At 41.4% G+C, this 26,019-nt stretch overlaps 1 protein-coding gene across 2 annotated transcripts in view; it reads right to left on the reverse strand.

Annotated features, from left to right (window-relative positions):
* Positions 1 to 5,178: 5,178 nt before the first annotated feature.
* Positions 5,179 to 26,019, reverse strand: part of LOC120575647 (kin of IRRE-like protein 3) — a 363,304-nt gene continuing 342,463 nt past the window's right edge. Inside the window, exons 11-16 of one of the 2 annotated variants that reach the window (XM_039826471.1) lie at positions 25,580 to 25,778; positions 21,387 to 21,494; positions 18,674 to 18,742; positions 10,884 to 10,993; positions 10,701 to 10,787; positions 5,179 to 6,519 (exon numbers count right to left, since the gene is read on the reverse strand). In XM_039826471.1, coding sequence (XP_039682405.1) covers positions 6,055 to 6,519; positions 10,701 to 10,787; positions 10,884 to 10,993; positions 18,674 to 18,742; positions 21,387 to 21,494; positions 25,580 to 25,778 — 1,038 coding nt within the window. In that variant the 3' untranslated portion in view covers positions 5,179 to 6,054. The remainder of the gene's footprint in view (positions 6,520 to 10,700; positions 10,788 to 10,883; positions 10,994 to 18,673; positions 18,743 to 21,386; positions 21,495 to 25,579; positions 25,779 to 26,019) is intronic. The other variant, XM_039826472.1, reaches the window with a different exon arrangement.

Here is a 26,019-nt window from a genome sequence, read left to right on the forward strand (position 1 = left end):
TGTCACAGGTGTGGGGTGTGTTTCAATTAAAGTTCAATCTATTCTTCTACTGGGGAGTTGTGCTGACCCAAACACAATTTTTAAACAACTTAATCTATTGTAACTAGAATAAAAGTTTTAAAACACAGATCAAAATTCAGATAAAAGCGGTTTAATCTCTCTTAAAAGACCCTCTGCCACGCCCACCTGCTGACCCTCTGACTCACCCACCTGCTGACACTCTGCCACGCCCACCTGCTGACCCTCTGCCACGCCCACCTGCTGACACTCTGCCACGCCCACCTGCTGACCCTCTGCCACGCCCACCTGCTGACACTCTGACTCACCCACCTGCTGACCCGCTGACTCACCCATCTGCTGACCATCTGCCACGCCCACCTGCTGACCCTCTGACTCACCCACCTGCTGACCCTCTGCCACGCCCACCGGCTGACCCTCTGCCACGCCCACCTGCTGACCCTTTGCCTCACCCACCTGCTGACCCTCTGCATGCTAACACTCTGCCACACCCACCTGCTGACCCTCTGACTCACCCGCCTGCTGACCCTCTGCCACGCCCACCAGCTGACCCTCTGCCACACCCACCTGCTGACCCTCTGCCACACCCACCTGCTGACCCTCTGCCACACCCGCCTGCTGACCCTCTGCCACGCCCACCAGCTGACCCTCTGCCACACCCGCCTGCTGACCCTCTGCCACACCCACCTGCTGACCCTCTGCCACACCCACCTGCTGACCCTCTGCCACACCCGCCTGCTGACCCTCTGCCACACCCACCAGCTGACCCTCTGACTCACCCACCTGCTGACACTGCCAAAAATATATACTTTCAAGAAAATAAGGTAAATTGACTTGGGAGTCAAAACAATGACATAATATAAATATACAATTGTTCGCTAATTGACCTTAAATCAAGTCATCACTCAGGACATCCAACATCCTCCTCCCTCAGGTGTTCCGACAGCAGTCCCCCCGAGCAAATCAAGCCCCCAGGAGGAGCGCCATGTCTAAAAGCCACCATGGGCTTAGCGGATAACGGTGGTACTGCACCCCATGGCCCAGAAAGACTTTTCACATAGACAATGCATGGCGAAAGAAACGTCTATATTTCAGCGGATCATTTGTTTTGGGGTATATCAACTTACCAGCTTGAACAATTAAAGGGTCCTTGTTTAAAATGTCACGTTTTTAACGTTTTTAACGTTTTTAACATTTTTAACATTTTTAACATTCACTAGAAGCGAATCCAGAATTATATATATTTGAAATGATGAACGCTTATAATGGAGCGAGCACACCATCGGGAGTGTGCCTGCCCGCGTCGCCTGCACTGCGCATGCTCATATGACTGTTCTGAGTCCTGTAGCTGTAATGATCTAATGGATGTCCCATGATGGATGTAGCTCCAGCAGCTAATGGCTGTAATTCACCATGTGTTCTATTAATACATCGATGGTATTATCTTATGATACATCCGAGGGATGTACGGATGTATGTATGTATGCTGTAAAGCCTGTTACGTGGATGTAACGTCATTAGCGTTTCCCAAAACTGCCAGGGCTATCAGCCAGTAGCTAATATCAGCGGTAGCTAGCATGGGAGAACGGTAACACTGTACATAGATAACGTTACAGACATAGTGATTACATCGCCTTGGTTTTCTCAAAACATTCATCGTTTATTTTGATAAGCATTACTAATTAATACAACAAGACCAGAATGTGGGTGAACAGAGAGATGGGCAAATTTGTCAGGGAATTGGGTGGAGACAGTGTAAGGCATCCTTGCATAAAGTTTGACTGTCCTGGGATATTTTTAAGAGAGTTCATTTCACAAATTTGAGAAATTATTATTTTTTAAATAGCATCGTACAGTCCCTTGAGGCTACAATCCATACTAGATTGTAGCCTCAACAGGATTGCATTTTACGATAAAACTTGTAAATATCTAGGGCATGTTTTTAATGCATTTTTTTTTTTAATAATCCTGCAGGTGGAATGCATTTTTTTTTGTGAATCAATAATTCTCTTAATAATAATTGTATTGTGTTAAAATGTAAATATACACCAGTGTGGTTGAGCATTATTTTTGTGCTTTTCGATTTTTCCATGAAAAGTTTGAGACAAAAGTAAACTTATTAATAAAAACAAATGTTGGCGTACGTAACTTGCAATGATTTCAACATAAGGTTTTAATACATGCATGGATTCGGGAACAACGAAAACACAATGTTTAATGTTAATGAATATTTTAGACAATGAAACGGCAAGTTCATGAGTTCGCTACGTCAGAGCCTGTCTATGGAGAGCCTGTTCACTCCCTATCTCATTCCCTATTAAGCCCCATTGTACCAACCCGGAATTTTCCCGAGAGTGGAAGCTCTCCCCTTATTAGACATTCTCTGGCTACGTTTAAAAATTCATGTCATTTCCTGTTATCCTGGAAGTCATAGACCCATTTAAACCCGAGGATCGCTGCAAACTTTCCTTTAACAAAGAGAGCACATGTTGGTAAGAAAAAGATCATGTTACCCTCTAATGAAGCTCAGCGTAAATTCCTAAAGGAAGACTTCATAAACCTTTTCCATCACTCATAATGATCAGCTGTTTCATGGTACGTCACTTGTCAGTAGTAATCAATAGAGAATGATTTATTGATGGATGTAGCTATAGCATATAAATCACTGCAGTATTGGATGTTAAATATGTGCACAAGAAAGCTACGGGATTACTGTAGGGAATTTGATGAATGACTAGGTTAACAGATGATTTGACAACAGTGTGTGGTAATTAACAGAACATATTAACACGCTAAACAAACATATTCAGGCAACCTTTACACTCAGTCCTTGAAGGCTAAAATAGGTAGCGCATCGCTACTGTGACGGCAGCCATGCGCCCCGTCACACAGCCACACAAACATCACGTCACGTTGTGACAGGCACATTTCAAGATGAGGATGGTTACATTTCCCTTATAGATATCAATTGACCCTGTATTTACTTTCTTCAGGCAGTGAATACAGAGGGTGAGAGAGAACAAAGTAGACTGACGGAGACAGACATGAACAGTAAGAATGTAATGTTAAAGAGGATGAGAGAGATGGATCATTCATTGCAACATTTTATTGCAAGCTTTAGTTATCATTGCAAGCCCAGTCTTTGGCCCTCTGTATTTCTAAACCCCTGCGTACGGCCCTGCCCACTCCCTACTTCAACAAATGGATATTATTTCAAATGTGTAGGTTTGTCTTTCAGGTTGCAACACGTTTAACAAAGGGGTTTGCAGGGATGATCCTCGCTGATTAGTCAATAACACACGGCACAGCTGCTTATACTCGCCGACCGCTTCATTCATAAAGCAAGGAGCTACTCTCACATGGATTTATGACCATTTTAGGATGAGGGGAGAACATTTCTCTTGGTTTTATAACATAAAATTCGGCCACTGTAGATGTGTGGTTACCCCTACGATCAGCAGCAGCCCTCATGTTGCTTTATATGAAAGCAGACTAATTGGGACCCCAGGAGTTGTGTCGAAACATGGCTTCAGACCACAGAGAAAAAAAACCTCCAGTCAAATAGCATTGAGGTATATTGTAGTTTTCTTTAATCAAAACACAATGTTGGCACAAAAGTTTTCTTTCTGTACAGTAATGTATACTCACAACAGTGTAAGTTCTTAGTTATGACAGTACATCAACCCATGCTATTTAGTTATTTTCATCAAGAGAACATTATGCAGTGTAACATGTGCTTTCTTCCCTCCATCCCTATTCCTATCTGACACTATTTAACCTTATTATTTGTGTTCCTCAGCTGTGTCATACGGAGGCCTGTACTATGAAGCAAGATTTGGCGTTAGCGAGCTAACTTCAGGTTCAACCCAGGGTTTTCTGTATCACGAAGGTGGATCACTTGTTACCGGGTTCAATCGCCATGGTAACTCATGCTGGACGCCTAACCTGGTCGGGAGCAGGTTAAGTTGGAGATCAGAGATCAACTGACCAATCAATACTCGATCGATAACGGCGTCACTGTTCTTAGAAGATCAGGCGGAGCTTCGGTCGTGCGAGAGAGAGAGAGAGAGAAAAAAAAAAAAAAGAGAGAGAGGGAAAAAGAGAGAAAGAGAGAGAAAGAAAAAAAAAGAAAAGGAGAGAGAGAGAGAGAAAAAAAAAAAAAAAAAAAAAAAAAAGAGAGAGAGAGAGAGAGAGGGGGAGAGAGGGGTGCGAAAGCGCTCATAAAAGTTAAAACATTTAGAGACCGACAACCCCGTTAACATTCCCTGATGGGTATATTTATGAAATATATAGATTTTAATGGGAGGGAATTACATATCGGCTATTTCTCGGCTTCTTGAGCCATGTGTCGCCAATGTGCACATCGGTTTGAATTATGTTTTTGTATTTTTTATTTGCTCTCACGATCACTTCCACTGTCAGGGTTGCAACTGAAATAATAGGCTAAAGCAACGACTGTTTATGGAAAGCATAAGTGTAATTATGGCCAGATCTTGGTCCTGACTGATGAGGAAGATATTGATAAGTGCTGTGATTTACGCATCTACAGCGTCGGCTATTTTTTTTTTGCCAGCTTTCCTTCCTGTTTTAGGAAGCAGCGACTGTATGGCGTTTTACCTGCTTTCTTCATATTTATGTAGAATTATACTTTGCTCTTCTTGTTTAAAATATGCGGCTCTGGTAGATGTTTGCGATTGGTCGTGCTGTGCAAACACCGCCTCTTTTATGTGAACGCGCGCGCCGCTGGATTGGGAAACCCTGGGCTGATTGAACTAGTTGATAACCAGCGTTGTGACACAGGTTAGCGGGACCACGGTTGTTAGATTAGGTGAAGCCGGGTAACTGAAATAAATCCAGGCCATGTTGATCTTGCTTCGTAGTACAGGCCTCTGGAGTTGTCCATCATTTGTAATGGTTGATGGATCCTAAACAGTTGCTGCAGCGTGGTTCTATAGAGTGGCTGCTTTGACTGATGGCTCATTCCTCATAGAAGTACTCAAACTGATATTTGTGGCAGTACATGTGTTTGCTCATCCTTTAACTCATTGTTCTTGAGTGCATCAGTCTAATTGTCAGACTTCAAATTAATGATAGTATTTGGTCTCTTGGCTCACTTAAAACAGTGGGCATCAAAGTCCCCAGAAAATCAGAAATGTCAGACAGCAAGAATTACGCTTTATCTTCACCCCATGTCATTCGGTAGTCAAATCACATTACAGGTTTACAGAGCTTTAGTGAAAACAACACAATATCAGACAAATATGAAAGTGACAAACCTGCTCTGGCAGCGATAAAGTGCTTCCCAGAGATACAGCATACACAGAAGCTGAAAGGAGCACACATTAAATGGGGAAAATACAGATCTCAATACCTTTGCATTACACTTTAAACATCATAATGTCCTTTCAGGAGGGAAACGATGTCCAACAAATAAAAGCCATTAAAGAGCCAAAAGAATGTACAGCACATTATCCAAAAGAGAAACCCATTTCTAATGCAGCTAGCTAAAACCGTCGCCAGGGTGTTGTGGTAACTGATGTACAGAAAATTAGTGAGATCTAACAGTGCCCTGCTCACATATTCGCTCTGCTTTCAATCCAATCTGCTCAATCCCCTCAGTGCTGTAGCCGGCAGAGGAACAGCTGGGCTCACAACAGCTGGGCTCACAACACCCTTTTTTTTTTTATTAATGAAAAACCAGACTTTTTCTCTTGATAGTTTTTGTCTAATATTCTCTCTGTAACTAACCATCACTCTGCCCCAAGGCGCATTTGTCGAGGCAGTCTGCCAAGTGAGAAAAGATGGGGACAGCAGCAAACTACTGTTGGTTGTTTTATGAGCAGAGAAAGCAGAAAAATGATTGTCAGGATTTTTTTGAAGTTGGCTCATGATTAAGAAGATGCACTTTGATTCCAGCACTTTCATCAATCATGTTATGTCTCTCTGTTGGAATACCAATCAAGCACTGAAAACACACATTTCATCTGAGTAAAGGTAAAATGGCTCTTTGGAACACCCCCACACCCCCCAGAGCTGTTAGACGTGGGTCTGCATGCGTTTGTGCAGAGGCCTGCTGAGCTCAGAGTTGTGAGAGGAGGACTGGGAGGAGGGCGAGGTCTTGCTGTCCTTGTCAAACTGCGCGTAGGCGTCGTGCTTGCTGTAGCTGCTGACGCTGCTGTCACACTGTGTGTCGAGGACGGAGCTGGAGTCGCTGAGGGAGCTCCGCTGAAACTCCTGCTCGCACAGCTCCATGGAGCTGCTGCCCATCGCCAGGACCAGGCGCTGGCTGTAGTCGTACAGGCGGTGGGGGCCAGCACCCAGCGTGCTGTAGATGGTGGTGAAGGACATGCCGGTGGGCACTCGCTGCTTCCTCATGGTCAGAGATCCAGTGGGTGGGCTTGGAACAACGTGGTCGGGAGTCTGGCTGGGGGCCAGGGACATGGTGGGGGTGGCGTGGTGCTCGTTGAAGGTGTTGACACTGTAGTAGCCGTTGGTGGGGTCCTTTTACATGCAAAAGAAGGAAAAGGATGAATTTAGAAAATGTCCAGTAAAATAATAACAAACTAGATTATTTTTGTTGCCTCCTATGCGATGATTCTTTTTACTAGCTAAGCTATTTTCTAAAACACAGTACATCTATAAAACTCAGCACACAAAATACATGAAAGATTCAAACAACAACTGCTTTTGTCCTCTGAAGGTCTAAAGTCGACCCACGAACGGCAATTAGAAAATGAGATGGTGAATACAAGAAATTGCTAAACAGGCTAATTGGTGCAACATTAAAAGCAGATATCATGCTCAGAAAGTCTATTCAGTTCAATACTGTTCTTCAATGTCCACGTTTGTGCAGTGTATGTTGCAGGATATGTTAATACTTTTTGTCGGTCAAATCATATGCAAGACTGGACAGCCTTATCTGTCACTGCTCTCTCGCTTCTCTCTTTTTAAAAGCATAGCTGACATACAGTGACTGCTGCTGTCTGCTACTGTGAGGAACAGGAGGGAAAACACAGCAAAATGTAGCAGCATCATTATATATATATACAAAAGGATATCAACTAGATATCATTTAGAAATATGAGGAAAACAGTATAAGCAGGTGCAACAGTGAGAGGTGAGTTGAAGAACATCCACATCACAGAAAAAAGGATTACAACAAACAGTCTTATATACCATACTTGAAAGTTTTACTTGAGTGAAAGTACCTTGGTAAGTACAGTGCCTTGCGAAAGTATTCGGCCCCCTTGAACGTTTCGACCTTTTGCCACATTTCAGGCCTCAAACATAAAGATATAAAACTGTAATTTTTTGTAAAGAATCAACAACAAGTGGGTCCCAATTATGAAGTGGAACGAAATTCATTGGCTATTTCAAACTTTTTTAACAAATAAAAAACTGAAAAAGTGGGCGTGCAAAATTATTCAGCCCCTTTACTTTCAGTGCAGCAAACTCTCTCCAGAAGTTCAGTGAGGATCTCTGATCGCATCCAATGTTGACCTAAATGACTAATGATGATAAATAGAATCCAGCTGTGTGTAATCAAGTCTCCGTATAAATGCACCTGCTCTGTGATAGTCTCAGAGGTCCGTGTAAAGCGCAGAGAGCATCATGAAGAACAAGGAACACACCAGGCAGGTCCGAGATACTGTTGTGGAGAAGTTTAAAGCCGGATTTGGATACAAAAAGATTTCCCAAGCTTTAAACATCCCAAGGAGCACTGTGCAAGCGATAATATTGAAATGGAAGGAGTATCAGACCACTACAAATCTACGAAGACCCGGCCGTCCCTCTAAACTTTCAGCTCATACAAGGAGAAGACTGATCAGAGATGCAGCCAAGAGGCCCATGATCACTCTGGATGAACTGCAGAGATCTACAGCTGAGGTGGGAGACTCTGTCCATAGGACAACAATCAGTCGTATACTGCACAAATCTGGCCTTTATGGAAGAGTGGCAAGAAGAAAGCCATTTCTTAAAGATATCCATAAAAAGTGTCGTTTAAAGTTTGCCAAAAGCCACCTGGGAGACACACCAAACATGTGGAAGAAGGTGCTGTGGTCAGATGAAACCAAAATTGAACTTTTTGGCAACAATGCAAAACGTTATGTTTGGCGTAAAAGCAACACAGCTCATCACCCTGAACACACCATCCCCACTGTCAAACATGGTGGTGGCAGCATCATGGTTTGGGCCTGCTTTTCTTCAGCAGGGACAGGGAAGATGGTTAAAATTGATGGGAAGATGGATGGAGCCAAATACAGGACCATTCTGGAAGAAAACCTGATGGAGTCTGCAAAAGACCTGAGACTGGGACGGAGATTTGTCTTCCAACAAGACAATGATCCAGAACATAAAGCAAAATCTACAATGGAATGGTTCACAAATAAACCTATCCAGGTGTTAGAATGGCCAAGTCAAAGTCCAGACCTGAATCCAATCGACAATCTGTGGAAAGAACTGAAAACTGCTGTTCACAAACGCTCTCCATCCAACCTCACTGAGCTCGAGCTGTTTTGCAAGGAGGAATGGGCAAAAATGTCAGTCTCTCAATGTGCAAAACTGATAGAGACATACCCCAAGCGACTTACAGCTGTAATCGCAGCAAAAGGTGGCGCTACAAAGTATTAACTTAAGGGGGCTGAATAATTTTGCACGCCCAATATTTCAGTTTTTTATTTGTTTAAAAGGTTTGAAATATCCAATAAATTTCGTTCCACTTCATGATTGTGTCCCACTTGTTGTTGATTCTTCACAAAAAATTACAGTTTTATATCTTTATGTTTGAGGCCTGAAATGTGGCAAAAGGTCGAAAAGTTCAAGGGGGCCGAATACTTTCGCAAGGCACTGTATCTTACCAGAAAATGATTTTGGTAGAAGTTAAAATCACCTTTTAGAATATTACGCCCACCCATCCCGCCATGCACTGGCAGCTGCTGCCGTGGTCCTGCTCGACACCCTGAACTGCTACAACTACTATTATTTCTAGTCATAGTTCTATTATCTTTATTGTGACTATAAGTGCCACACGAATCATACCAACTGCTATAATTGTTATGAATCATATTTCTGTATTTCTGTATCTGTGTCTATGTGTCCCAACCGGCGGCGGCAGATGGCCGCCCACCAAGAGCCTGGGTCTGTCCCAGGTTTCTCCCTAAAAGGGAGTTTTTCCTCACCACTGTTGCACTAAATGCTCGCTCTTGGGGGAATTACTGGAATTGTTGGGTCTTTGTATATTATAGAATGTGGTCTAGACCTACTCTGTAGGTGTCTAGAGATAACTCTTGTTATGAATTGATACTATAAATGAAATTGAATTGAATTGAAATAAAAGACCAATTATTTACAATCCCACAAATAATTTGTTTGCAAGTTGTAAGATTTACTTTTTTTTTTTCCTCTCAAATATTTATTTGAGAGAAACACCTGAAAGCGTTCTAGTCTGCAGCTAAATGCCGAAGAAGAAGAAGAATGCCTACCAGCATGGAATAACAGTAGATATCACCCGATAGCGTCTCCTCTATGTGCACACCAGGGTGCACACTGATGGCTTGACCGCAATAAGCCCCTGGCTCATCTACGAGAACAGCTTTCACTAGTTCACATGGAAGTCCCAAACCACAAGGAAGTCTGTTTCTCTTTGCCGTTGCCGTAGCTGACATAAGGTCGGCACTCTTTCCAGTGAACCTCTGACCAGCATATTGTTAGTTTTTCTATGCCAAAACAGTGACAGAAAGCTGAAACTGAAAATAAATCACATAAAAAAAACTGACACTGAAAAAAGTGTTTTCCTTTTATCTCTATTCTGAAATAGATGTTATAAATGAGTACATGGAATTTATTGTTTTTTTGGTTTGGTTTTTGTGGTGGTATGGAGAGCTGTGTAATTTCACTGTTATTGGAATTGACTACTAAATCTCTGGCATCACGACATCCCTAGTCCTGAGATTTAAATGACTCTGAGGCAGTAGAAAAAACATGGTTGAAAAATAAGAGTCTTATCAAACCAGACATAAATCATAATGCTCTGCTTTAGAGATAATGTACATGGACATAAATAACTTTAATGGTTATATCTTCCTACTAATTTCCTCAGATTGTTCAATAGGAAAATTAGCAAGTTTGTTTTTGTTTTTATCTCCTGTGTATGTCCCAACCTGCATCCTATTAGACACATTGAATTTGTGAAATCTTTTTGGACAGGCAGAAGATGTACCCCTTGCCCTTTTGGATTGCTGTGTTAGTTGTTCTCAACCATTATGCATGTATTAAATTAAGTGTAAATTATTATTATTGTTATTAAAAAAGTCCTGATTCTATGTTTTTGACTCTTACACACATTCTTTCTGGAATAGCTTAAATAGTATTGATTAAATGTCTCTTAAACCGTGAAAATCAATTCGCTAAAATCACTTCAAAGATTTGAATGCCCGTGCATAGCCCTCAAACATGAATGTGTTATGCTGTCACTTCTACAAGACGTGTGTCCTTCCCATCATACTTAATAGGGCTTGTTTTTACGCAGTGGCCTGATATGCAGCCCTTTCTCAATGAACAAGATGCTAACAGACACTCTTTGCCTCTGCAAATAAAAGGGTAATTGGTTCTGTGAAACTGAGCCATCAAATCTCCTTCAGTTGACATTTTGCCTAAATATTCTCAGTACAGTGATCACCCACCTTGATGTGCTGAAACTCCTTCTCTTTCTCCTGGAGCACCTCTAGCTGCTTCAGCACAGGCTCCTGCTGGAACTCACCACGGCCAATCTGCATCACGGTTAACCAGGGAAGGAGAATGCATATCAGTATTTGCCAAGCTGATGACAAAAGGCTGCATCGGAGCATCAAACTGCGTTTGCTCACCATCATCTGTTTGATGCTTGCATGTTCCTCGCTGTCCTGTGCTGCATTGTGATCCTTGTGGACGATCTCTACCCGAATGTCATTTTTTGCCGAAACCACTCCCTTGAGGTCTGGAGAAGGAGAGATGCAAGAGTGTGGCTGACTGGCGAAGGCTGATAGATGTATTGGTCTTGTATTACAGCGTAACCCCGCCTAAAGCACTCATGGCAGCTTCAAAAGCAGCTTCCCCCAAATTTCACTGTGACAGTGGTAATGAAGACTGTGGTGTATACACAACACTCTGACCAGCCTACTGCATTATATATATATATATATATATATATATAGATGTAAAAATGTCTGTCCGGTCATACATTTTTTTTAAATAAAATGTCTGTCAGTGATTAGTTTCAAAGTCCATTATCTCTAAAAGTCTTTTTTATTCAATAATATGTTAAAGTTCTCAAGTTTGAATTCTAAATAGTCTCACGTAGCAGCTGGGCAATATATCGATATTATATCGATATTATATATATATTGCGATATGAGACTAGATATCGTCTTAGATTTTGGATATCGTAATATCGTAATATGGAATAAGTGTTGTCTTTTCCTGGTTTTAAAGGCTGCATTACAGTAAAGTGATGTACTTTTCTGAACTTACCTTGTTGTTACTGTTCTATTATTTGCCTTTACCCACTTAGTCATTATATCCACATTACTGATGATTATACATCAAAAATCTCATTATGTAAACATTTTGTGAAAGCACCATTAGTCAACACTACAATATCCTTGCGGTATCGATATCGATGTATTTGGTCAACAATATCATGATGTTTGATTTTCTCCATATCGCCCAGCCCTAGTCTCATGCTATTGGTGTTGTTGGTAGTTACACTGGTTGAAAGAATCAGGTAAATTATATTGGCCAGCTTGAGCAGGTTTGTGTCAAGTCTGTTGTTATCACTGAGCAAGGAACACATGGTAAGATTAAAGGTACAGTAGGTAAGATATATAAAACTACCTTTCTGTCATATTTGCTGAAACTGACCCTATGTTCCAGTAGAACTACATGAAGCAGGTCATTTAAAAAATATCTGGCTCCTCTGGCACCACCTACAGCCTGGAGTGTGATTTGCAAAAATCCACAGCTCCCTGTTCAGATGCACCAATCAGGGCCAGAGGGGGGGGGGTGTTTAACTGTGTGTCAATCACTGCTCATGCACACGCATTCATTCTCCCTTGTGGGGGGAGGGGCTTAGGAGACCGTTTTGGCCTTTAGCAGAAAGGGGGGAGGTACTGAGAAGTTGTCGATGTTCAAAATCCTTCACAATCATACCTACAGCACCTTTAAAGGAACACGCCGACTTAATGGGACTTTGTCTTATTCACCGTAACCCCCAGAGTTAGACTAGTCGATACATACCCTTCTCATCTCCGTGCGTGAGGTAAGGCTGTCTGACGGCTCCGCGGCAGCAGCCCATCACAGAACCTGCAGGTGAATGGTTCCAGTAATCCTACTGCTCTGAATAAGTGACAAAATAACGCCAACATGTTCCTATTTCCATGTTGTGATTTGTAGAGTCACAGCGTGTACAAAAAACAGCGTAACTATATTCTCAGACAGGCTTAATGCAAAGCAAATCATTCTGCCCAAGTACAATATTCTTCCGCCTGAGAATATAGTTCCCGGTTTGTTTACGGTTAGAAGATGGCTGTGTCTCATGTTATACTGTTTTTTGTACACGCTGTGACTCTACAAATCACAACATGTAAATAGGAACATGTTGGCGTTATTTTGTCACTTATTCAGAGCAGTAGGATTTCTGGAACCAGTTACCTGCATGTTCTGTGATGGGCTGATGTCGCTGAGCCGGCCAGACAGCCTTACAGTACGCACGGAGATGAGAAGGGTATGTATCGACTTGTCTTACTCTGGGGGTTACGGTGAATACGACAAAGTCCCAATAGGTCGGCGTGTTCCTTTAACAGCAGAAATAACAGACTGGCCACGCATTATTTCTCACTCATACACAACTGGCTGTTAAGTACTTACTCCATAAGTGCCATATGTTTTAACTATGCAATAGAGACCAACAAATGTTATTGCCTGAGGCTTGCCAGAGTAGTTTCTGTGGCAACACAGACAAATGACAAATAAGAATTACAACAATTTAAATATCTGGAGGTTGTCCTGTGAATCACGATATGGGCTAATGACATTATATTTACGAGACAGTCCCACAGTAAAGCTCAAAGTTTCCATCCACTTGTCAATCGAATTATCTGAAGTTCTGTAAAAAAACTCATCCAACAGCTTTAAAGCGAATAAAAACCTGTGCGTAATGACGTCACATGCTGTTTTGCGATTAAATTGGTATATTGAATTGATTTGAGACATTTTATGGTGTTTCCATTCATTTTTGCACTGAATCGCACAACATTCAAGCAAACTTTTGCAAACAAAGTTTTGCTAGACAAAAGTAGTTGTTGTTGTTAATATTAGAAGCCAAGCTATAGCCTAAGCTCCGATGGGCCGTTGGCTGAGGATCTGATCCAGCTCATCAAAAAGGTGGAACTTGCCTTTTATTTTCCCTCCGGCACCGCTGAGAGACAACTCTCTTTTTTGAGCCGTGTATCGCTGTTTGAGCGCCTTCCATTTACTCCGCAGGACGTCCCACGGCTTGTCGTAAGGGGACATTCTAAAACGCTTAATGTGAAAAAGCTTAACATGGTTTAATATATCTAAACAACGATCAATCATCACCAGATGTATCATGGTTATATCTTGTCATGAACACTTAAGCCTGTAAAAAAAACTAAATCGAAATCCAACGATTATAGAAGTTATCTCACGTTAATGTGTCAGATAACGTCCATAATATTTGGACATTGGGTTAGATTTGACCGTTTTAAGTGGTTATGATGAGCAATACAGGAGAGGATGTTTTTGGTGATGATTGATCGTTGTTTAGATACATTAAACCACGTTAAGCTTTTTCACATTAGGACTTATAAAGCCAATGAGAACCGTGGAGAGTCAACCCCCAGCCGCTCCGCTGCCCTGAAGCAGAAACACTTTATGTCAGATAACGTCCATAATAATTGGACTTTGGGTTCGAGTTTTTTGACAGTTTTCAGTAGTTATGAGGAACAATATGAGAGACAAATTAGGTAATCATTTATCATTGTTTAGGTACATTAAACCAAAAAGCTTTTTCCTCGCCATAGGGCGCAATGATGAAGAGAACATTAACTTGAGACTTCTATAATCGTTGGATTTAGATTTAGTTTTTTTGACAGGCTTAAGTGTTCATGACAAGATATAACCATGATAAATCTGGTGATGATTGATCGTTGTTTAGATACATTAAACCACATTAAGCTTTTTCACGTTAAGCGTTTTTGAATGTCCCTGTCGTAACCTGTTGGTCATTTCCTTCGCGAGCTCCTGATAAATGATGGCGTTTCTTAGATTTTTGCTATCTAAAATAGCTGTTATATTTTTCTGGTTAATTAAATTAAAAAAGTATCTCGTCTCCTCGTTTATCCACTTACATCTGTTTTTGTTTTGCAAACAGAGCGGAAATACTGGGCGGAAATGAACTGAAACTTCTTCTTCTTCGTTTTATTACGGGTTGCAACCATAAAATGACCTAAAACTTAATCGCAATTCATTATTTATTCGGCAAATAACGTTTCCATCAGCGTTTATCGCATAAGCCGTATATCGATCAAGAGAAAATCCGATGAGACCGAACGTATTTCATTTGAGTCGCTATTCATGAAATTCAGTCGGATTTTACTGTTTCCATAAGGCATTTTTCATTCGATATCACTTAATTGGGATAAAAACGGGTCGATGGAAACAGCTAGTGAGAATAAAAGTGAAACCACATTTGAATAGAAATACAAATGCGTGTACATGTTCTTTTTCATGCTTTTCATGTTATTGCCAATGGTTATAACTGTCACAGGTGACATACTATTTCCATGTTCATATTGGAACAGTGACAGCACTTTATTTCTGGTGTGATGTCCAAAATGTGTCAGTGTGTGTGACAGCTTTCACTTCTGTCCGATTTCTACTGCCTTGTACAAGGACAACTTGTACAGAGCCTGTGGGCTGTAGCTGATCTACACAGTCTATATTACATACATTTGCTGTATAATGTCATTTTGAAATGAGATTTTTATCAGAAGGGCTTATTCTTTAGTATGCATTGGAAAAAAAGCCGTAACCCAGAGAAGGACTTTAACGACCACACTGAACCACACTGAAAGGCAAGTATTGACATTCTGTTGAAAATATCACAGATTCATGCCCCCCAGGTATTGATCCTGATAGCACTATACAAGTGGATGAATCTGAAACTGTTTTCTGCAGGGTAACATGTACAACTAGTACTATTCCAGTTATAATCAACAATAGACCATAAACATAGTCAATTTAGCATCCAGTTCATGTCAGCCACAGCCTGTCCCAAAAAATGAGACGGTGTCTGTTCCTCAACTCAGATCAGTTAGATCAAAGGTAACCAAGAGAGGGGCAATACTTAACAACCTAATTGGAATTAAAACTACCACTGCAATGATAGAACAGGATAGGGAAATTAGATGTGGACTATTAAATATCAGATCTCTGTCTTCTAAAGCAGTACTAGTAAACAAATTGATATCCGAAAAATCAAATTGATCTATTCTGTCTTACTGAAACATGGCTGGGCCATGAAGAATATGTCAGTCCTCCCAGTCATATACTCAAATTCCTAGAAGCTCAGGCCGAGGAGGGGGAGTTGCAGCCATATTTGATTCAAGCCTGTTAATTAATCCTAAACCTAAACTAAATTATAACTCTTTTGAAAGCCTTGTTCTTAATCTTCAACATCCAACATGGAAATCAGTACAGCCAATTATATTTGTTGTTTTCTACCGAGCTCCAGGTCCATATTCTGAGTTTTTATCATCTGTAGTCCTAAAATCAGACAAAGTACTTATTGTAGGTGATTTTAATATCCATGTGGACGTTGACAATGATAGCCTTAGTACGGCTTTCTACTCACTACTAGATTCAATTGGTTTCAGTCAGAGTGTTCATCAGGCCACGCCTCATGAACACTTTTTTCACGACTTTTTTAACCACACCCTCGACCTTGTGCTGGCATATGGCATCAAAATTGAAGATGTATTAGTATTCCCGCAAAATCCTTTATTATCAGACCACTTCTTAATAACTTTCGAATTCTTACTATCCGACTATACGAAATTAGATAAAAGCTTCTTTAAGGAAGATATTCCAACAGCACTAAACTCATTACCGTGCTTTAATACAATAGAGGACCTTTATGTAAACTTTAGTCCCTCTCAAATTGACAATTGTGTAGATGGTGCTACGGCCTGCCTACGGACGACTTTAGACTCCGTTGCTCCCCTCAAAAAGAAGACGATGAAGCAAAGGAAACTTGCACCTTGGTATAACTCCCAAACTTGTAAATTAAAGCAAATCCCGCGAAAACTTGAAATTAAATGGCGTTCCACCAAACTGGAAGAATTTCGTTTGGATTGGCAAGACAGTCTGAAAACCTATAGGAAGGCCCTCAGAAATACTAGATCAGACTACTACTCATCATTAATAGAAGAAAACAAGAACAACCCAAGGTTTCTTTTCAGCACTGTAGCCAGGCTGACAGAGAGTCACAGCTCTACTGAGCCTTCTATTCCTCTAGCTCTGAGTAGTGATGACTTCATGAGCTTCTTTAATGATAGAATTTTAACAATTAGAGAAAAAACCCTTAACGTTTTGCCCTTAACTTCTAACGGTTCACCTTTCAACGCAGGACTCCTAGAAAGAACGACTAGACCTGACATATACTTAGACTGTTTTTATCCTATAGACCTTCAACAATTGATGGTAAAGGTATCTTCAGCTAAGCCATCTACCTGTCTCTTAGACCCCATCCCAACGAGGCTACTCAAAGAAGCATTACCCGTGGTTAACACTTCATTACTAGATATGATCAATATGTCTTTATTAACAGGTTATGTACCGCAGTCATTTAAAGTAGCTATGATAAAACTTCTTCTGAAAAAAACCACCCTCGATCCTGAGGTCCTAGCAAACTATAGACCTATATCTAACTTACCCTTTCTCTCCAAGATCCTTGAGAAGGTAGTTGCTAATCAGTTATGTGATTTTCTCCATAGCAACAGTTTATTTGATGACTTTCAATCAGGATTTAGAAAGCAATGTTAATGATAAATCCTCCAAGTACGCTAAAGTTAGCCATGGCGTTCCACAAGGCTCAGTGCTTGGACCAATTCTATTCTCCTTATGTATGCTTCCTCTAGGTAATATTATTAGGAAACACTCAATTAACTATCACTGTTATGCGGATGACACCCAATTATACTTATCAATCAAACCAGATGAAACCAGTCAGTTAGCTTAACTTCAAGCATGCATTAAAGATATAAAATCCTGGATGACCTACAATTTTCTGAGGTTAAACTTGTGCTGGGCTCCAAACACCTCCGAACTTCATTATCTAAAGATATAGCTACTCTGGATGGTATTGTCCTGGCCTCCAGCACTACTGTCAGAAATCTAGGAGTTATTTTTGATCAGGATATATCCTTAACGCCTCAAGCTCAAGAACAGCCTTTTTTCATCTTCGTAACATTGCCAAAATTAGGAATATCCTGTCTCAAAACGATGCTGAAAAACTAGTCCATGCATTCATTACTTCCAGGCTGGACTATTGTAACGCCCTACTGTCAGGTTGCTCAAATATGTCCCTTAAGACTCTTCAGCTGATCCAGAATGCTGCAGCGTGTGTTCTGACAAGAACTAAGAAAAGAGATCATATTTCTCCCATATTAGCATCTCTGCATTGGCTTCCTGTAAAATTCAGGATTGACTTTAAAGTCCTTCTCCTGACCTACAAAGCCCTAAATGGTCAAGCACCATCCTATCTAGAACAGCTCTTAGTACCTTATTGTCCCACTAGAGCACTGCGCTCCCAGAATGCAGAGTTACTTGTGGTTCCTAGAGTCTCTAAAAGTAGACTGGGTGCCAGAGCCTTCAGCTACCAGGCTCCTTTCCTATGGAACCAGCTCCCAGTCTGGGTTCAAGGGGCAGACACCGTCACCACATTTAATTGTAAACTTAAAAACCCTCCTCTTTGATAAAGCTTATAGTTAGGGAGTGAGGAGTTGCAGCGTCCGCCTAACCCGGCCCACCTGCTTCTCTTCGTAGTCATCAGATTTATTTATCATATAATCAATAATATAGTGAGAGTAGAGGGAGGCAGGCCAGTACAGCCCGATCCGGCAGGGGAGAGTTCAAGCCCGATCCGGCACCTCTCTCTAAGCTAACCTGCCTCTCTTAGTTATGCTATTAAAATTCTAGACTACCGGGGAAGTTCCTTCCTTCCTATGAGACACTGAGCTGCTCTCTCATCTCAGTTTTCACTTGTTTCCTTTTGTATGCATCCTGTCCCAGAACTGCTTGTTACTAACCTAGCTCTGGGGAGTTTACTCCCCGGAGTCCATATGTGTAGCTCTGCGATTCCCTGAATTTAACTGTTTAGGCTAAGATGACATATTTCCATTGTTATGTAGTTATGTATGGTACACTGTGGTAGGAAGATGCTATGGAGGATACTTACTTGGAGGGTAACCTTAGAATTTGTTTGGAATTATATAATATATATACTCAACAATGATTGTCCAAGTGGAAGCATCTGCAGGCACTGCTCATCAAACTGTGAACATGGAATCATTCACACACTGTTTATTAAAGGTCTTACTCTCTGTTTTCACATCTCTCTGGCGTGAAAGGGACACGGGAAGAGAAGACATGACCAGATGGACATCCTCTGTAGATAGTAACAAAAACAACAGAGCAGTTATTAGAAAATATTTACAAGACAAAAAACTGTTGACAGAGCTACAAGCCACCAAGCTGAGTAAGACCACATATGAGTAAAGCACATTTAGTTATTTGTGGGGTCGCAGATTCTGCCTTTCACACAGTGAAGCAGATATAAACAGAGGCCAAGTAAACTCTATCTTTAGACAAATACAATCAAAATGTTCTTCAGAGTGTAAAAAGCAGCAATGAGATCCCCAGACCGCAGAACTTCAACCCATCTTCACCACGCCTCTATATCCTGTCCATGAATATCACAAACAGGATTGGTGACCTGGCGGAGGCCAACACCCACCTGCAACGAGTCGAATTTACTGCCCAGAACCCAGACACAGCTCTCGCTTTGGATGTACAGGGATTGGATACTCCTGAGAAGGACCCCCTCAGCCCATACTTACGCAGCACCTCCCACAGTATATCTCAGGGCAACCAGCCATACGCCTCCTTCAGAACCACAAAACACATGTAGACCGGATGGGCATACTTCCAGACCCCCTCCAGAATCCTTGCGAGAGTGAAGAGCTTCCAGGATGAAATCCATATTTCTACTCTTTAATCTGAGGTTCGACTAATAGCTTAACCCTACTTTCCAGCACTTTGGAGTAGACTTTACCAGGGAGGCTGACAGCAGAATCATACTGCACGCAGAAGCGCCGCAAATAGCCTGTGACGTGAGGATTCGTGCCGGATCACGTGCCTGGCTGTTTATACCAGGCGCGCATTTCTCTGTGCCGATCCTTCTTCTCTACACTCTACAGAACAGTTCTCTCGCTCACCCCGTAACTGGCAATTTCTACTGGTTGCGGAACGGCTGTGGAACACCTGCGGAACGGCGGCAGAGCCAATAGGTTTCCATTAAAGTCAATGTGTGTATTTCCACTGACTGCAGAACGGCTGCGTTCTGACTGAGTCCCAGCTCCGGCGATCGGCCCTCCGGAGCAGATGCACAGAGCTTCTATTTTTGCCAGATGACGGAGAGCTCCGCAGCAATTCAGCACAATTCAGATGTTTGTGCGGGATAGGAAGTCGAGCATAGAAACAAAATAAAACATCTGGTTCATTTTCCAAATAAAATACATAGTGCTCATGGCGGATCATATTTCCCTGTACTACACCTTGAAAACACAGCACAGAGCTGTTTCCTCTCTACTCCTCTGGATGGAAACAAACAAACTTGTTGGTTTTGTGGGTTTATTCTACGTGAATTCGCGAGATCTCGTGGGTCCTTGAGACTACAGCTGTCAGTCAGTTCTGCAACAAATCCGGACCTGGTGGGTATTGACGGACGGCAGAGCACAAAGCCATTCCGCAGCCGTTCCGCAACCAGTGGAAATTTGTGTGAATGAGTGTGTGTGTGTGTGTGTGTCACTATGACAGCCCCTCCACACCCAAAGCTCTCAGTATTTCTTAGACGGATCTCATCAATCCCGGGGCCTTTGCCACTGTGGGATGGACATCAACCTCCCGCCACAAAAACAATGTCTTCCCCTCTGCACTCAGTCTCATTAACAAGGCCCCGGACCCCCGCTGACATTAATCCTTCATCCTGGACTATATACCTGTCCTCTGCACATTCTATAGATCCTGAACTTTGCACATCCCTCAACATGTTCACACGTCCTGCACCAGTCCATACAGCCTCTTTTTTCTTCATGTTAAACAGTTTTATGTACATATTTGTTTCTGTATTTATTGTTTGTTCATTTCATTTTGATCTTTAATATGTTTATGTATGCACCAACAACCAAGGCAAATTCCTTATAAGTGTTGCTTACTTGTTGCTTATTCTTTTCTGATTCTGATTTTAATAACCTCGGTGACTTCCACCAAGGAAATTGGACAATGCACATCGATTCATTTCTTTAAATGTGCTAGTGTTAGCCAGCCGGCTAATTTTCAATGGTAGTCCTTTGGTCAGATATTTTGAGACCAGAGCAACAGGAGGAACACTCTGCTTTGTCTCTTACACAGCAGAGGCTGCAGCTCTTCCGGCCTTTTGGTACCTTGCAACCGTGTGGCGGCGCACCCAACACCAGCAGTTCCTCCCATAGGTGGTGGGCCAATAGGATGGAGAGGGTGGAGCCACATGCCTTTTTCGGGCTTTGTCCGGCTGGGTAACTCCTTTCTCGGTTTACTGTAGGGTCTTTTAGAACAATTCTTAGTTTGGCCCCTCGCCTGATACCACTTTGCCATGTGAGACCCTACCAGGAGCACCAGGCTCCAGACAACACAGACCTCATTGGGACACAAACCTCTCCACTACAATATTGTGATGGTTCCCAGAGAGGTGTAACCTTTGATTCTACAAAACTGACCATTGAAATTCACAAGATTTTATAACCACAGAGTGACAACATTTATACATTTTAGGCTCAGACAGAAAAGGTCAAGGTAAGGTTTAGACTGCTAGTGTTGGGTGACAAAAAGCAGCACAGAGCCAATGAAAATATGTTTTCTGTCACTGACAATGTCGGAAAAACTCATGAACCACACAGTTTACAGAAATCACTTGCACAGAATGAAAAAGCAAAGAAACACTGCATTTTGTGTGTTTTTGTTTGACCCAAAGCTTTAAATCAGTGAGATCTTACTTCTCTGGAATCTGGTGCAGCAGAAAGCGCCTAAGGTCCCCAGGAGGATGGAGAGGGCGAGGAAGGCTCCCACTGCCACACCGATGATGACAGCCAGTCGCAGAGTATCTGAACAAATACAGAAGGACATTTCAAAAGGACTTCGCTGTGCGGTTGCTTCACTTACCCAAGTCTTGGCAATCTTGGGTAAACAAAAATGAACACTAACTTACACAAATATAAAAATATTAAGATTTTTTCCCTGAAGTCTGTATTCTTTTATCCAAAACGCTAGTTGTGTCATCTCCAAAACACCTCCTACAATACTGTCCAAATGTGCAAATGAGAATCACACCTTATTTATTACATTTTTACACTGTTATATAATTATTTTGTCTTGTTCATTCCACTTTCAGTAAATGTAGAAGCACAGTCTGAAAATTGGCAGCATCTGAAACATTGCAGATGCCAGCTGCAAACACCAAAAGAAAAAGATTGTGGATTTATCAAGCTGGAATTACTAAATATATTGCAGTTACAGACTTAACAAAGCTTCTGCAAGGCCTACGATCGCACAAAAGCCCTCTTTTGAAAGGCCCCAATGTTAGGTTTGATGCTATCAATCAGACTATCAGAATGACGCTAGCTTTATTTATTGAATTAGTTTATTTGTCAGGGACAATGTACAATATATACATACAATACATTAATCTTACAAAAAGATGTTTTGTACCAGAGTTAGCTAATGCTAGTTTCCATCTGCAGTCCCCGAAGTGAAGCTTGAAGTGAAGCGGAGATCAAACATTATGTAAAGTTATTTATGGATTCATTTATGGATTTATTTAGCTTAATTTGGTAACACTTTCTATGAAGCCTGTGTTTATAACCCATTTAAAACACATATATAATGCGTTATAATCTGCTTATAGTGTTGTATAAGAATAGTTCTAAGCATTCATGAATATTCATAATGCTTTAAAAACAATAATCATCACATTATAAAGCATTTTATAATGACTTATAAGGTCTAGTATCATAATACTCCATAACACACTTTTTTTCAACCTGGACCTATTTTCCTATGTGTTTGTGTCTAAGTGACTGATGGAACAACAATCTTTGACATTGGTCCTGTATTAAGAGAGATCTCTGCAGTCGGCAGCAGTGAAACAAGCTACAATATAAGTTAATAGGGCAATTGTCCAGCTTGTATTTACCTTCACTAAAGTGTTTGTTTTGCCGCTGACAGGCTCAGATTAATATTCTAGTGTCTGACAACATTATGGAAAGGATTGGTTCGTTTTTCCACTTTCCCAACAATCACAACTCTAGTTATGGTTGAAATAAACATATACGTACATATACACACAAATATATATACACACACATATATATGTATATATATATATATATATATATATATATATATATATATATATATATATATATATATATATATATATATATAATATGGGTGAGGCTATTTGCACCCCTGGTACAATTAGCAATGTATGCTATTCGTACCCTGGTGCAATAAGAAATGAATGCTATTCGTACCCCGCCGGTGCACAGAGAAATGTGTTCTATTAATACCCCGTCTGGTACAAATATCAATGTATGCTATTTGCACCCCTGTGCATTTACAGTACCTTGGCATATATTTACACAGTTATCCATACTACTCATGTATTACACCTTTTGGAATATTATCGCCCTGACATTCTTACCCTAACCATAACAAATCCCACTCCTCTTGCCTAAACCTATCCAACCCAACCAGAGCAGGCATATTCATGAGTCTTCCCCTACCACCCTGCAAAAAAAAATGTTGCGTTCGCGGGCCCTGACTTGTGCAATTGCATGCAAATTATCCAATCCAAAATGAAAAACACAAGATCACCTCACCAGGGAATCAAACTCCAGACTCCCAGACCAAAGGTCAGTGTTCTAACCACTCACCTAGCAGTTCTTACAGAATGGTATTCAACTGTTCAAGCCTTCAAGCCTCGGTTGCTAGGTAACCATACTATATACAAAAAATAGGTACTAACTAGCAAACTAACGGTTGTATGCTTTCACTGAAGACAGAAAGCGCAACTGTAGTATCCATTTTCTGCTAGAAATTCAATTGTTATAAACTTTAGAGACAAAACTTTCCTAATATGCCAGTTTCTGCGGTCATGGAAGATGAACGTCCTCCATGATTTCGGTGCACGTGAGCAACGTGTTTTTGTTGTTACGTCACAGGGTGTGAATAGCTCAGCTGTGTGGCCGAGGCTATTCGTACCGGGGGTGCAAATAGACACTCCGTATATATATATATATATATATATATATATATATATATATATATATATATATATATATATATATATATATATATATATATATATGTATTTGTATGTCTGGCTAGTCCTCATAGCATTCCTGGATGTAATGAAATACATGCTCTGGTTTATTGGCATTTCTTTAAACCAATCACAATCGTCTTGGGTAGCGCTAAGCCCGGACACAATGACGGTGCCTCTGCAAAATAGCCTCGGGAAGGAACTTGTTTTGGTGGAACATGTGTACGTTCAAAAGCAGTTTTAGTTGTGCAACAGAAAACTCAGATTGGACAGATAGTCTAGCTAGCTGTCTGGATTTACCCTGCAGAGATCTGAGGAGCACGTTAACCATAGTCCTCACAAATCCACCGGAGGTTAGAATGCCAACACAAAGAAAGAGGAAGGTAACGGGGTTGTCAACATTTCTGACCGCACGTGAAGGCAGCAGAGAAAGAGAGAAAGAAAATAAGATGAAGCGAGAGTCGAAGTGACTACTTTGCTTTGCTGTTGCAGGACACAGTCACCTATTGTTACACAAACTCCCAGGCAGTTCAGTGCTTGTGTTTCATGTTTTACCTTCATAATGTTTAAAACTTTTTCCTGCAGTGTCGGAGTTATTAGACAGGCAGAAAGTAATAGGCACAGAAGTGATATTTAAGCAGGATAATGAACATAAGAGAGCTATGAGAATAAGAAAAGAAACAAAACAAAAAGAAATATATAAACAAAGAATCTGAAAACAAAAACAACTAAAACAATGGGAGGGGGAAAGCCCCCCCTCCACTAGCCTGGCTGACACCAGACCCTTCTCAGCTGTAACTGAGAGTGGGTCTGGGAAAGGTTCATTGATAGTTCATTTCCAAAGGGCGTCACCAACGGACGCCGCTCAAATGCCTCTGGGCGCATTGGATAGTCCAACCAATCAGACCAAAGATCTGGGTGACGCTGCACTTCGGTGGCCATCATGTTGAATGTAAACAAAAAGCTGCTCGCCGTCGCTGCGCTATTGCTGTCGCTGCGCTATTGCTGTCGCTGCGCTATCGACGTTGCGTAAAGCCCGCCTCAACGGTTGTGATTGGTGTAAAGCCCACCTCAACAGTTGTGATTGGTGTAAAGCCCGCCTCAGCGGTTGTGATTGGTGCCTCGATTTTGGGGACATTGGAAATGGGTTTGAATGGGCTCTTTGCCAGACTGACTTGCAGAGCAAATCTCAAATTTGCCGGAAGTTCGTCAGGGTTTACCCAGGCTACCCCTCCACAAGACCTCCCGCTAGTAATCCCAAGAAACAAATCCATCATTTATGTGTAAAAAAACTGATACGTGCCGGCTCTTGTTAAGCAAATAAGAATTTTGCCTTTGAGTAATAATCAACCACTGACTAGTCCTGTTTTTGTTTTTTTTGACAGCCACGATGCTATATGTACAGTTGTTAAGCCCATAACTAGGGTTGGGCATCGTTTGGATTTTAACAATTCTGTTTCCAATTCCGTTTCTTCCTTTCAATTCCGGTTCTTATCGATTCTGATTCTTTGAGGGGTGGAGTTGGCTCCATGGCTGCAATACAACAAGTACAGCAGAACGCTACGGAAAACAAAACTTGCGCTTGTTAAATTTGGAACCGATGATCGGATTTGAAACCAAATCTTCCAAACGATTCCAATAAATAAACTATTCCTGGAATCGTAATTTTTGAAACAATTCCAAGTAGGAATCGGTTGTCGATGCCCAATCCTACCCATAACATGAACTTTCCCTACTGTAACGTTTAGGTTGCATGCTAAAAGTACAGTCAGTTTTCAGCACTGGCTACCAGCAGCTTCAGGTAAGTATTCTCAGTATTATTATGATAACCTACATTAAGATTTCTGTCTATGTTGTTGTCCTCACCTTGTTCTTTGAGTCGTATGATCTCAGTGTCAGAGCCAAAGCTGTTCCATGCCGTGCAGTTGTAGATAGTTTGGAAATCAGCGGGGACAACGTTACTAATGGTCAGTGTGGAGATCACCCCCTCCTCTGTACTGACTGTCTCTACAGTGTAGCGTCCAGACGTGCCAGACTCTAAAACTGTCTCCTTCCAGGACCAGGCCTGAGGGACAACATGCACGTTACTGGGAGCACACCTATAACAACATTTTCAGGCTTATTCACACATGTACATAATCGTAATATAAGGAATGCAGCAATAGGGATGAGTAAGATGGTGGCGCGCACAGATGCAGGGGCTTTGTGCTATTTGCAATTTTGTTGTGCTTTCACAATGAGTTCTTGAATCTTAAAACATTCACACTACCTGAGGAGCCCTGTGATGCATTACAAGCAGACTGACT

Source organism: Perca fluviatilis, chromosome 16 (genome assembly GCF_010015445.1).
Source record: "Perca fluviatilis chromosome 16, GENO_Pfluv_1.0, whole genome shotgun sequence".
NCBI classification, from domain to species: Eukaryota; Metazoa; Chordata; class Actinopteri; order Perciformes; family Percidae; genus Perca; species Perca fluviatilis.